Source organism: Chenopodium album, chromosome 20 (genome assembly GCF_948465745.1).
Source record: "Chenopodium album chromosome 20, dcCheAlbu1.1, whole genome shotgun sequence".
NCBI lineage: Eukaryota > Viridiplantae > Streptophyta > Magnoliopsida > Caryophyllales > Amaranthaceae > Chenopodium > Chenopodium album.
The window spans coordinates 28,231,563-28,243,229 of NC_137853.1; the positions used below are offsets into that span (position 1 = coordinate 28,231,563).

General features: G+C 37.0%; 2 protein-coding genes across 2 annotated transcripts; one reads left to right on the forward strand and one right to left on the reverse strand.

Moving 5' to 3' along the window:
- Positions 1–660: 660 nt before the first annotated feature.
- Positions 661–7,049, reverse strand: LOC145597485 (3-oxoacyl-[acyl-carrier-protein] reductase 4-like). Its single transcript, XM_081653666.1, has 11 exons — positions 6,748–7,049; positions 4,155–4,297; positions 3,663–3,716; positions 2,593–2,673; positions 2,425–2,470; positions 2,198–2,292; positions 2,081–2,113; positions 1,774–1,908; positions 1,344–1,437; positions 1,143–1,225; positions 661–1,065 (listed from the first exon to the last, which is right to left on the reverse strand). Exons 1-11 carry the CDS (start codon positions 6,908–6,910, stop codon positions 1,033–1,035), a joined length of 960 nt encoding a protein of 319 aa, XP_081509792.1. The 5' UTR covers positions 6,911–7,049; the 3' UTR covers positions 661–1,032.
- Positions 7,050–10,521: 3,472 nt separating this feature from the next.
- LOC145596967 (uncharacterized) lies at positions 10,522–11,271 on the forward strand. The gene has a single exon (XM_081653155.1). The coding sequence runs from the start codon at positions 10,522–10,524 to the stop codon at positions 11,269–11,271; it is 750 nt and encodes a 249-aa protein (XP_081509281.1).
- Positions 11,272–11,667: the final 396 nt, after the last annotated feature.

Below are 11,667 nucleotides of genomic sequence, written 5' to 3' on the forward strand. Positions count from 1 at the left end.
TGAAACTACCTATACACAACAAATTACTCTTGGGACCAGGCCAAGAGTAAACCATGGATTTGCCCCGGACAATTAAGAACTAGATCTGGCGTGCCTCAGGAGAAAACATAGTTTCTTGATTAACACTTTGTTTGGATAGAAGAAAATAGAAGAAAAAGAAGGGAAGGGGAGGGGAGGGGAGGGAGGGAGGGGGACAAACTCTCTTGTTTGGGTAAAGAATTGAGGGAAGGAAGGGAAAGAAGAGAGAGAGTTCCATTTTCCCTCTCTCTTTAATAAGCATCACCCCTCCAAAACTGGAGAAATTTGGAGGGAAAATGGAGTTCAGCTCCCCCTCCCTTTCTTTCCCCTTCCCTTCCTTCTATTTTCCTCCCCTTCCTTTCATCCTTATTTGCTATCCAAACAAAGCGTAAGACAAGCAAGTTTGCTCCATATACTGGGGGAGAGGGTGAGTCTTTCTGCGCAGAGAAAATGTGGTAACCGGTAAGGCCCAGATTTAAATCAAGGCAAATAGCAAAACAATCGTTCAACACTCTTTATGCATTTGTAAGATATAGAGAGCATAATATTACGCATAATGCAAAATTCTAAAAACTCAGGATTCAGGTAATTCAACTGTTACAACACTGATATATCTTAATAAAATGCTTTCAGCTGGCTGTCTACTCAAGGAAAACATTTTCCAGAATCCTTTGACAATTTTCTTCCAATGGAAAGATTAATCTTTTTCAAGGAATACTAGAATTCAGTTCACAACGTTCTCAATTAAACCAAACATAACCTAAAGGAAAACTATGATTTGAAAGGAAAAATTTAGGAACATGAATCTTGATTAATTTTGCACATGCCCGCTCCAAGGCAAACCAATAAAATCTGATACTAATTTATCTTTTTGTCAAGGTTACCAGCTATAGAGTGAAAGAAAAGATCGCTAAGAATTCCAATTTCCATCCGTATCTCAGTCTCACTTCAATAACCAACACTCCAGGCCGTAAACCCAAATGAATACTCGCTAATCTGATACCAGTGAACCTCTTACATCACCATGCCCCCATCAATTGTCAAAACCTGCACTCAAGATAATGAATCAACATGTTTTCAATACCTGAAATATCAAATGCAAAATTATAAAGTAGCGGCAATACCTGTCCAGTGATATAACTGGCAGCAGGGTTAAGTGCCAAAAATTCCACTAGTCCAGCAACTTCCTCGGGTTGACCGTAGCGTCCTGTATATATTTTCCAAGACATTAGAATCACCTATGTATTATATACTGTAATTTTTTTTAAGTATAAATAGTAAAACCACCCTTCATAAAATACAAAATGCAGCTACTCATGACTTACCAAGGGGGATATTCTCCAGAATTTTCTTCTCGATGTCGTCTCCAAGCTTGGCTGTCATATCAGAGGCAATGAATCCTGGGGCAATAGCATTAACCTATAGAACATTGCCAGTCAGTTACAGTAAATAAGCACACTAAAGGCATATAAAAATCTTCTCTCTCTGTCTCTCTCTCCCTCTCTCTATAACTTGGGGGGTTTAGAGGGTGGATCAGCTACTGTATACCAACCAAATATTAGATATGATACCTAAAACCAGTGAACCAAATACCCAGTTACCACAATACTCAATATAATGATATTTATATGACATTTACAGTGATAATGATGGTGCCAAAGGGAGAGGAAAAAAAAGGGGACACTATGTCTCATAATTCTCTTACTGCATAAATACACTTGAGCTTATATGATGATCAAGAATTTAAATACTTGCATTAATATTCCTGCTGGCATACTCCTTCGCTACAGATTTTGTGAAACCAATAACACCAGCTTTTGCAGCACTATAGTTTGCCTGCCCAGCATTGCCCATAAGACCAACCACTGAAGCTACATTTATGATTCTCCCCTGTATATACAGTCAAAGAACATCCAGAAGTAAATGGGTCACGGAAAATTCAAAAAAGCAAAAATCACGTAAGCATCATTTGATTAACATCATATCAATTCTTCTTAGTTTCAGGTTATTCAATTTTCAACATGCTTAATCTTCACCATGAAAAAGCAAGATTTACAAATACCTTTCTCTTCTTCATCATAACTTTTGAAGCAGCCTGCAACAAGGAAACAACTTATAATACTTACAAACTTAACAATCAATAGACCACACATCGCAAAGTATAGATGATTGCACAAACCTGAGTGCAAAGAAACACCCCGGTGAGATTTAAATCAATGACGTCTTGCCACTGTGATTTTTTCATTCTCATCAATAAGCCATCTCGTGTAATACCTAAACAGCATGGAACATTATGGTCATGAAATTTTCTCACTAAGAAAAAACTTAATGTCTATAGCAGATGAGATTTATCAACTCATAATACTTAAGAGAAGAAATCAGGGTCATAAAGATAGGCGATTTAACCTGCATTATTCACCAATATATCAACAGTTCCCCATGCATCTACAGCCTGCAAATGCAATTTAGATAAGCTCCATTAATAAGTTTCCTCTGATGGTTCAACAGAATTATTTAGATAAGAAATTGTGCTTGGAGCATTATTGAAGTTTATTACAGAGCAGGGAAGCTCACAGTTTTTATCATTGATTCTACATCTTCTTCTTTTGATACATCACCCCCAAATGTAAGAGCTTGACCTCCACATGACTCAATCTGTGAGCATATTAACAAAAATATTCATAAAACTAAAAGAAACAATCAGAGTCTTGAAACAATAAAAGAAAAGTTAAAGATCTGAAATAAAATATTAAAATTGTGATTTATATCACCAAAGCTTCAACAACAGCAACAATGTTGCTTCTATGCCAATTACTGCTCTTTATTACTCAAACTTCAGAAACAATACCCTTCAACAGCATTAAGAGAAGAATTTGTTATCTAATGACCGGAACTAGCTCACTGACACTATATTTACCTCTCTGTTCACTGAGTATTGCATCATTTACTTTTTAAGGAAATTTCACAAATATTGCACCATACCCATTTTAGGAAACAAATATCTCCTTTTACACTACACTTGTTGCTTTAGTTACTGAATTTAATCACATAGGCAAATTTATGATTTTGCCTCTCTCTCCTTCCGTTCCCAATACCTAAAATCTTGTGTAATCCCCACATGGTGCAATATTTTGGGAGCAGAGGAAGTATTATAGTAAGCCTCAAACCAATGACCAACAAATAAGAAAACTAGAAAATGGTCTCAAAGAAAGATTATTAACTAGGAGAACTTGATTCGTAAAACATTCATCTCTGCTATTATTTTTCTGCAAATGCTTGTCATAATATTGAGCAAGCCAGCAAGGGTGGTCATCACAAATGTATTCTAACATAACAGCCTACAACTGTATCCAAGTGAAATTAACAACAATCTTAGTAGCTAGACCATTAGGTCTCGTAACTCTAAGAAAGTTACTCAAACTCATTTAATTCTAGTGACATAGGAACAAAACGGAGACTTATACAGCCCTTACACCAACCAAAGCAAATGGTCAAGGTCCTATAAGTACAGAAAAATTAATGATGACGTGGAACAAATGCACTAAGAGCAAAACATATTTTATGGAGAGATGAAAAGCAACAATGATTTTAAATCTAAAATTTGGGTTCACAAGTCCAACAAAATTTAATAGACAAACATTAACCTCTTTAGAAACTTCTTCTGCCTCCTTTGATGACCTCGCATAGTTTACAAGGACCTGTAGCAATACATCCAGTTCAAGTTTAATAAACGATATGCAGAGGTCATGCTTTGATTGCTATGAAATCCAGTTTAGTGTAAACCCTCCAGCAATCTCAGAAAGAAAAAAAAATATATATGACAATGTCTTAATATACTTTGCAATCTCATTATTTCTCTTTTTCCACAACATCAAATTTTCCCAACTCAAGTAAATTTAAATTCAAAACCCAAAACTTTCACACTCAAATGGTTAGGACTCTTAGGGGCCGATTTAAAGGTTATATTTAATTCAAAATTAGCATTTCTCCTTACTACTTTCAGGTCTTTTTCAATTAGGGTAAAGATTATCAACTCAGACAATTTACAAAATGAGGAAGAAACAAAATCGAGTTCCATAGGAGCTTCAATTTGAGATTAGCTACACTAAATTACCAAATATGTGTTAGCTACAAACCTTACACCCAGCCTTTCCCAACGTTAATGCAATAGCTCTCCCTATTCCTCTAGAAGCTCCAGTGACCACAACAACTGGGGATTCAACTTGTTGCACCGGATCAACAGCAGCTTGTTCAGCAGTTGCAACCTGGGCTTTAATACCTGAGTATAAGTTTAATGAAAACATCAGCATAACTTATCCAGTAACAATAGATGTAGAAATTAACCCATTATTACAACCCCAAAAAAAAAAAAAAAAAAAAAAAAAGAGTAGAACTTATAATGGCTTTTAATATTTCAGTTATTCCAAACACAATACTGAAGTGATTCCAGTATTCTCAAAGAAAGATACAGATCTCCAATGGCAGGAACATGTTGCAATCATCAAAATGTTTTAAACCAGGTAGCATGGTAACTTCAGAGGTTTCGGAAATGAAGGATCGACAATGCTAAATTTAGGGAATGGAGAAACATTAATTAAAATAGAAAACAACTACATTTTTCTTATTTATAAATTACATTTTCATCAGTGCTTTTATCTTATTTTGGAAACCATCAATGGTTCTTAATGCTTTGAGCAAAAACCCCAGCAATTTTAATGGTGATTTTATCATTAAGGCCCAACTTATAAGCCCTGTTTCTACAAGCTGCATTTATGGGGGGGGGGGGGGGGGGGAAGAGAGAGAGAGAGAGAGATCTTCAGACTTGAGCCATTAAAATGCTGGGAAACATTAAAATGGGTCATAGGAAAGAAAAACGTAAGGGAAGCTTCTTGAGCCACACTTGACCCATTTGCAGATTTATTTATTTATTATTTTTTTACAGAAATTGTGGCTGAAAATACTCTAAGCCTGTATCGAGTGCTCTATTGCCGCATCTAGCAACTCTATACTTGTCTAAAAAATCAATTTTTGAAAAGGAAGCAGTGAGAGGAGAGAGATATGGCAGCATGTCTTCCAGAGTCTTTAATTTTTTATGGGATTCTTAGAGAATCAATGGAGAATTTGCCTTGGAAAAGTCTGAAGATCTCTCTCTCTCTCTCTCTCTCTCTCTCTCTCTCTCTCTCTTAGCAGTGACAGCAGTCCATGCTAAAGCAAAATCTGACATTAAAACAAATGAAAGCTAGACAATGTTTATCAAGAGGAATTTCAGGCTTATAGCGACAATTAAATCCTCATAAGTCACACACACACTATAATATTTAGGGGTCGTTCACACACAGCTTTCTCTTGTTTCAACCAAGTAAAAGTAAGGCTTGCCAACAACCACCACCACCCAACAAGAATTTGCCCATGGCAAGATTTAGGGAGTTCCAAATGTACGAATATGATTCAATATAGATCTGATGGTAATTATAATGTAACTTAAGTACTTGTATAATTTTTGCAATATTTGAAACTTTATAGTCCTTTAAACATTGAAAATAGCTCAAAATGTTCTTTACGTATCAGCTGCACAGATTAATAAAATTTGAACACAAGCTCTTGGGTTTTAAGGTAAGTCCAAGTTGGTACTTCTTTCCAAGAGACAATAGTATTGTGTCAAGATGCATGCACCTTATGCCCCGTTTGATTTGATGTAAAACATTTTCAATGAAAAATCAGTTTTCATGAAAAACACATTTTCAAAGAAAAGCCCAATTGCAAATTAGTTTTCCTCTGTTTGGTTGCATACTAGAAATTTCAAGAAAGATAGGAGTGGTGATATGAGGATGGATGAGAAGGAAGTAGAAAGGAGGTTAGGAGAATGGAGGAAAATGTGGCTTCCCTTGTTTTGTAAAGGAAAATACTTTCCATCATTATTTATTAAGGATGCAATTTTCCACCCCTTAACAAACCAAATAAAGGAAAATGGGAAAAAATGGAAAATCATTTTCCATAAAAACATTTTACATCAAACCAAATGAGGCCTTATTAGTAACTATTAGACTAATATCGATGTGTTTTCCAACTTTTCGACACAAGTTCAAAAGCAAAATTAATTACTTTTACTCATAGATGACCCACACATTACAATTCCATTTCTTCATATTGCAGTATCTTTCTTTTGCTGGAAGATCACATTAGTAACAGCTTAGCATTAAAGCATATACTTCCATTACCCAAAGAACACTCAAAAGGTCACAAATCTACGAACTTTACTCATTATACGTAGGGCAAAATGGCATATTAAAGAGTTCAACCACAGATACTGTAACAATCGAATAATATGAACATGATTTCCTACATTAAGATTTCATAAATAAACCCGGCGCATTCGCATTCTGCTATGGAAGTCACAAAATCACCTACATTCCTCATAATGAGAAGTCAAAATGACATATCAGATGAATTCATTCAGCAACCTTGAGATAATCAAATAAACAAACACAATTTCCAACAATACAATTTCATGAATTAGGCAAATGTAATACACAAATGTTCTCCTATCGTGTGAAATTGAAATAACAAGTACGATGATTACAATTCAAAATCAAATTACAATGCCTAATAATTCTAAACATGATTCAGCTTAAATCAATTAAACTATCAATTGAATTAATAAGTAGAGAAATCATAAATCAAAAACCAAAAAAAAAAGACTAAAATCGAAGAGAAAAAAGGAAAGAATACCAGAAGAATTGGAGGAGGTCAAGGGTCGAAATTGAGAGAGGCGAAGTGAAGGAGTAGGAAGGCGGAGTTGAGAGATCGGGCGTCGGAAAGGCAAGGCAAACGCAGAAGTGTCGAGCTTGGCGATTGAGGTTGCAGCTGCTGCTGCTGCCGCGGTGGTAGCCATGGAGAATCTGTCACGGACAACGAAGGATAATCGAGTGAGAGTCGCCACAATATACAGAGAGAGTGAATGAATGTGTGTGTTTGGGAGGGACTGTGTAAACTCGTTTGCTGATATTTTTGGTTTGGTTGCTCACTATGTTTGGGTGCTTATTTCCATGCTTGGGAAACTCCGTCCGTATTTCGAAAGGTTGACAAGCAAAAATACTTTTTCTTTGAGTAAATGTAAAAGTTGGGTACTAAACTTTGCCCAAAGTTGCAAATTGGGTACCCAACTTTCATAAGTTGCAAATTGGGTACCGAAACCGGCCTGAGCTTACTTTTCCGGTGGGTGACTTGTTATCACAGGTAATTAACAAGTTAAGTGTAATAAAAAATAAAAAATAAAAAAAAAATTGCATGTTTGTAATGATTGTGCATAGGGAACAACACCCGAGGCATTACTTCTCTCAAAACAGAGCAAAATCCGCGGGAGAAATGAACGATCTGGATGAATTACCTAGAAGCTTCTCCAAGAAGACTTTGCTGTGTATTTAAGAGAAGCATTGTACTTCAGCAATTGTACTACCAACACTTAAACAAATTTAGGAACAACAAAAAAAAAAAAAAAAAAAAAAAACCTTTGAGCTAGAAGAAGAAAGAGGACGCCATTAATGTCTTGGCCTAACTGCAGACTTGCTGAGGGGTACGCTGGAAAAGCACGAAGGCTGGCTTCGAACGAAGGTATATTCCTTATTTTTGTCTTCTATTGATAAATGCTTATGGTATGCTGCTGTATATGGTTTGTTAGTATGTTTGCGTGTTTTTTACTTGAAAAAGGAAAGTTGATTTTTTTTAGAAAAGTTGAATCTTGTTTGTTTTTGGTGAAAGTGAGATGTTTTGTGTGGGGTTTTGTAAGATTTAATTTTTTATGTTAATGGTGGGGATTTGTAATGGTTAAAGGTGTAAAGATAGATCTGGTTTGTTGATTAGTTTAATAAACATGGTTTATGATGTTTTTATTATTTTAATTAACCCATTTAAGTAGTGTTTAAGTAAGTAGTTTGTACCCTAATCCATTTCTAATGGAATTGTTGACCAACCTAGGTATGGATGCACTTGCTGATGCCCACCCACTCATGAGCCAGCACGAGATTCCGGTGACCCACATCTTCCCAAGGGTGGACTTTGTTGGCAAGATTGGCGTGGAGCAAACCTGCAGGAGGTGGAGGATGTGGTGGCGCCTGCGCCACCTGCACTTTCATTACCCTTTCTATGGTCCTAGGGCTCAAATTCAGGAGTGGGTCCTCAGGGATTTGCTGTACAACAATGGCCGTGAACTCCATGCATGGCTGAGTAAGGATATGACTGTCTACTTTGACGGTTTCCCCTTGTTGTATGGTGATGAGATGCCATAGGGGCGCAGCGCCGTGGGTGTAGGGGACTGGATGCAGCAGACTTAGGCTTTTTTTTTGGGGATGATGCTGCTAGTTTAAGCTTATGATGTTTATGTTTTTAGCTTAATTAAGTTGTACTTATGGTAGGCCTTCCCACTGTCATGGGAATTAGGTTGTTGTGACAAGGTTTCTAGGTAGGTTTTTGGACTTGTCACTCCCTTGACAGTGAGTATATTTGGTAGGTTGTTTTGGTAAGCTGTAGGATGAAGCTTACCCCTTTTGAACAATGCAATGGTTGTATTTATTATGAATATATAATATGAATGAAGTTTATTATTATGATTCTGATTGCTGTTTATTATCTTGCCACAATTTATTATTGTTGAGACATTGTGCATATGATTTATATCACCATTATAAGTGCAATGTTTAAGCAATTGAGACATATGTGTGTTTGACCATGTCAGTGCAAATAAGGATGTTAACCATACACTCTTAAACATTTAAATGCAAACACTTTGGGAACACATATTTACAATTGTTGTATGTTGACAGAAATGGATTTGAAACTTTGTGTTATTGTGCATCATGGAGGGGAATGGGTGCTTAATGAGGACATGAGATACATGGGGGGCAGAGTTAGTATATTTGAAGATATTCCAGACTATGTTGATGGTAAATATATCAAAGAAATAATTGATAGTTTGGGTCACACTGATATTGTTAAAGTTCACTTTTTAGACCCAAGGAAAGACTTCAAAACTGGCATTAGGTATTTGGGTTTTGATACTAAGAGCTGTGACCCTTTTCTTTATTTGTTGTTAGAGTTTAAGGCCATTCATGTGTACACAGAACATGAGATTGATCAGTCAGTGCACATTGACAGCAGCTTTGGGCTGGGTGATGGGGGTGGGTCTTTCATTGACTTGTTATCTGGTGGGCTGGAAAATATAGGGGAACCCTATATTGATTATGATACTGAGGGTTCAGATGAAGATGATATTGAGTGTGTGGAAGCTAGGAATAGGATAAAGGAAGATACATTGAAGCAGAAGTATGTTGATGATGAATTGGAAATGCTTAAAAGGGTAGAACAGTCAAAGGGGAAGCACCCTAGTAGGTACACCAGTGACTCAGAGGGGCTTACTGATGCAGAATCAGATGATGAATCTGATGATGATCAGAATTTTGGCTATCTACTTGCACCAGAATGTAAGAAGACTAAGGTCAGCAACATAGTGGGAAGTGATGCTTCTTTGGGAATTGATTCCAATTCTTTGTGGGACAGTCTTTTGAGAACAGTGGGAATTTTAAGAAGGCAATAAGAGATTATGCCATTCAAATGGGGAGAGACATAGTGTTCTCTAGGAACTCACATGACAAAGTAGGAGCACACTGTAAAAATAAAGAAAAAGGTTGTGGTTGGAGGATTTGGGGTTCCTGGGAGAGTGGCAAAAGAAACTTTCTTGTGAAAACTTTCACAAGAGAGCACTCATGTGGCAAAACAGCACAGGTCAAACATGTTACTGCATCTTGGATTGCATCTAATTTCCAGTTTAAATTCAAAGTGAACCCTTACATGAGAATTCATGACATAATTGAGACAGTTTGGTTGGAAAAGGGGTTGAAAGTGAGTAGATATATGGCTTACAGGGCAAGAAAGTTAGGACAGAAGTTGATAATTGGAGAGTATGAGGAGCAATATGCCCTAATACCTAGGTATGCTGCTGAAATACTTAGATCTAACAGAAATAATACAGTCAAACTAAAAATGAATGTAAATGTGTTTGAGAGATTGTATATTTGTTTTGAAGCCTTGAAAAAAGGTTTCCTAGCTGGCTGCAGACCATTCATCTCCTTAGATGGTTGTTTTCTGAAAGGCCCTTTTGGTGGGCAGCTCCTTGTTGCAGTAGGTAGGGATGGGAACAACCAAATGTTCCCACTTGCATGGGCTGTAGTTGAGGTTGAATCTACAGCATCATGGACATGGTTTTTGGAGTTGTTGGGTGCAGATTTAGGGCTCACACAGGGTGCGGGCTTCACTTTTATGTCAGACCAACAGAAAGGGTTGTTGGCCTCAGTTGCACAAGTCTTCCCTGAAGCTGAAACCAGAGTTTGTGCAAGACATGTTTAATGTAACTTCAGAACTGTATTTGGGGGAGGCTTAGAGTACAGGAAACAATTCTGGAGAATAGCTAAGAGTAATACAGAGGCTAATTTCAATGCAAACCTTCAAATTATGAGGGAAATTAGTGATGATGCAGCAGAGGACTTATTGAAAAGAAATTACCAAAAGTGGTGTAGGGCTTTTTACAGCCCACTATCATGTTGTGACAGTGTGGACAACAACATGAGTGAGGTCTTCAATGCTTTCATCCTAAATTCCAGACATAAGCCAATAATAACCATGCTTGAGGACATTAGGGAAGGCATTATGGAGAGATTGCATAAAAAGAGAGACCAAATAAAGAACAAGGAGATGCTGTTATGCCCTAGAATTCAACAAAAACAAGAAAAGCATAAGATTTGGGCTCGGGGTTGGAATGCTTACTGGGATGGGGGGTGCTGTTATGGTGTCAGGGAAGGGGCCACACAAGATAGATTTGTTGTGAATATGCAAGAACAAACATGTAGCTGCAGGGTATGGCAGATAAGTGGTATTCCTTGCAAACATGTAGTGGTGGCTATTTGGAACAAAAGGGACCAACCTGAACCCTTAGTTAATGAGTACTTCACCAAAACTACATATTTAAAGGCTTATGATTATCTTCTTGATCCTTTAAATGGACCCCAGCAGTGGCCCATTTCTGATAGCATTGTACATGCTCCAACCATTAAGAAAATACAAGGAAGACCAAAAACTAAGAGAAGACTACAAGCAGGAGAAGTTACAGCTGTAGGTAAACTGAAGAAAAAGGGAGTTGTCATGACATGCAGCTTGTGTGGTGTGCCAGGACACAACAAGAAAGGGTGCAAAAATGTTGCATAGGACAGACCACCACAACATAACAAGCAATAGCAACAACAAGCCCCAAGCAATGATCTGCCAATGCACATGAGGGGTGTGGGAGTTTACACAAACCCAAATGGATATCAAAGAGCTGCAACAGTAAGTTATTTGAATATTATTCTTTTTAACCTAAATCTAATCATTCCATAACTCTTAATCTTTCTGCTCATAATGACATGGACCACCAAAGACAACTAATGTGCAAAGAGCCTACTACTCGGATTATGGTGGAGGAGAACAAACAATTCATTCTTTCAGCCCTCAAGATTTCCCATCTACTCAAGAAAGTCAGACAAGTGTTCAACAAAACACAATTATTTCAACTAAAGCACTACAGGTAATGATATTAATAAGAAAATTCAGCAATAAAATTAA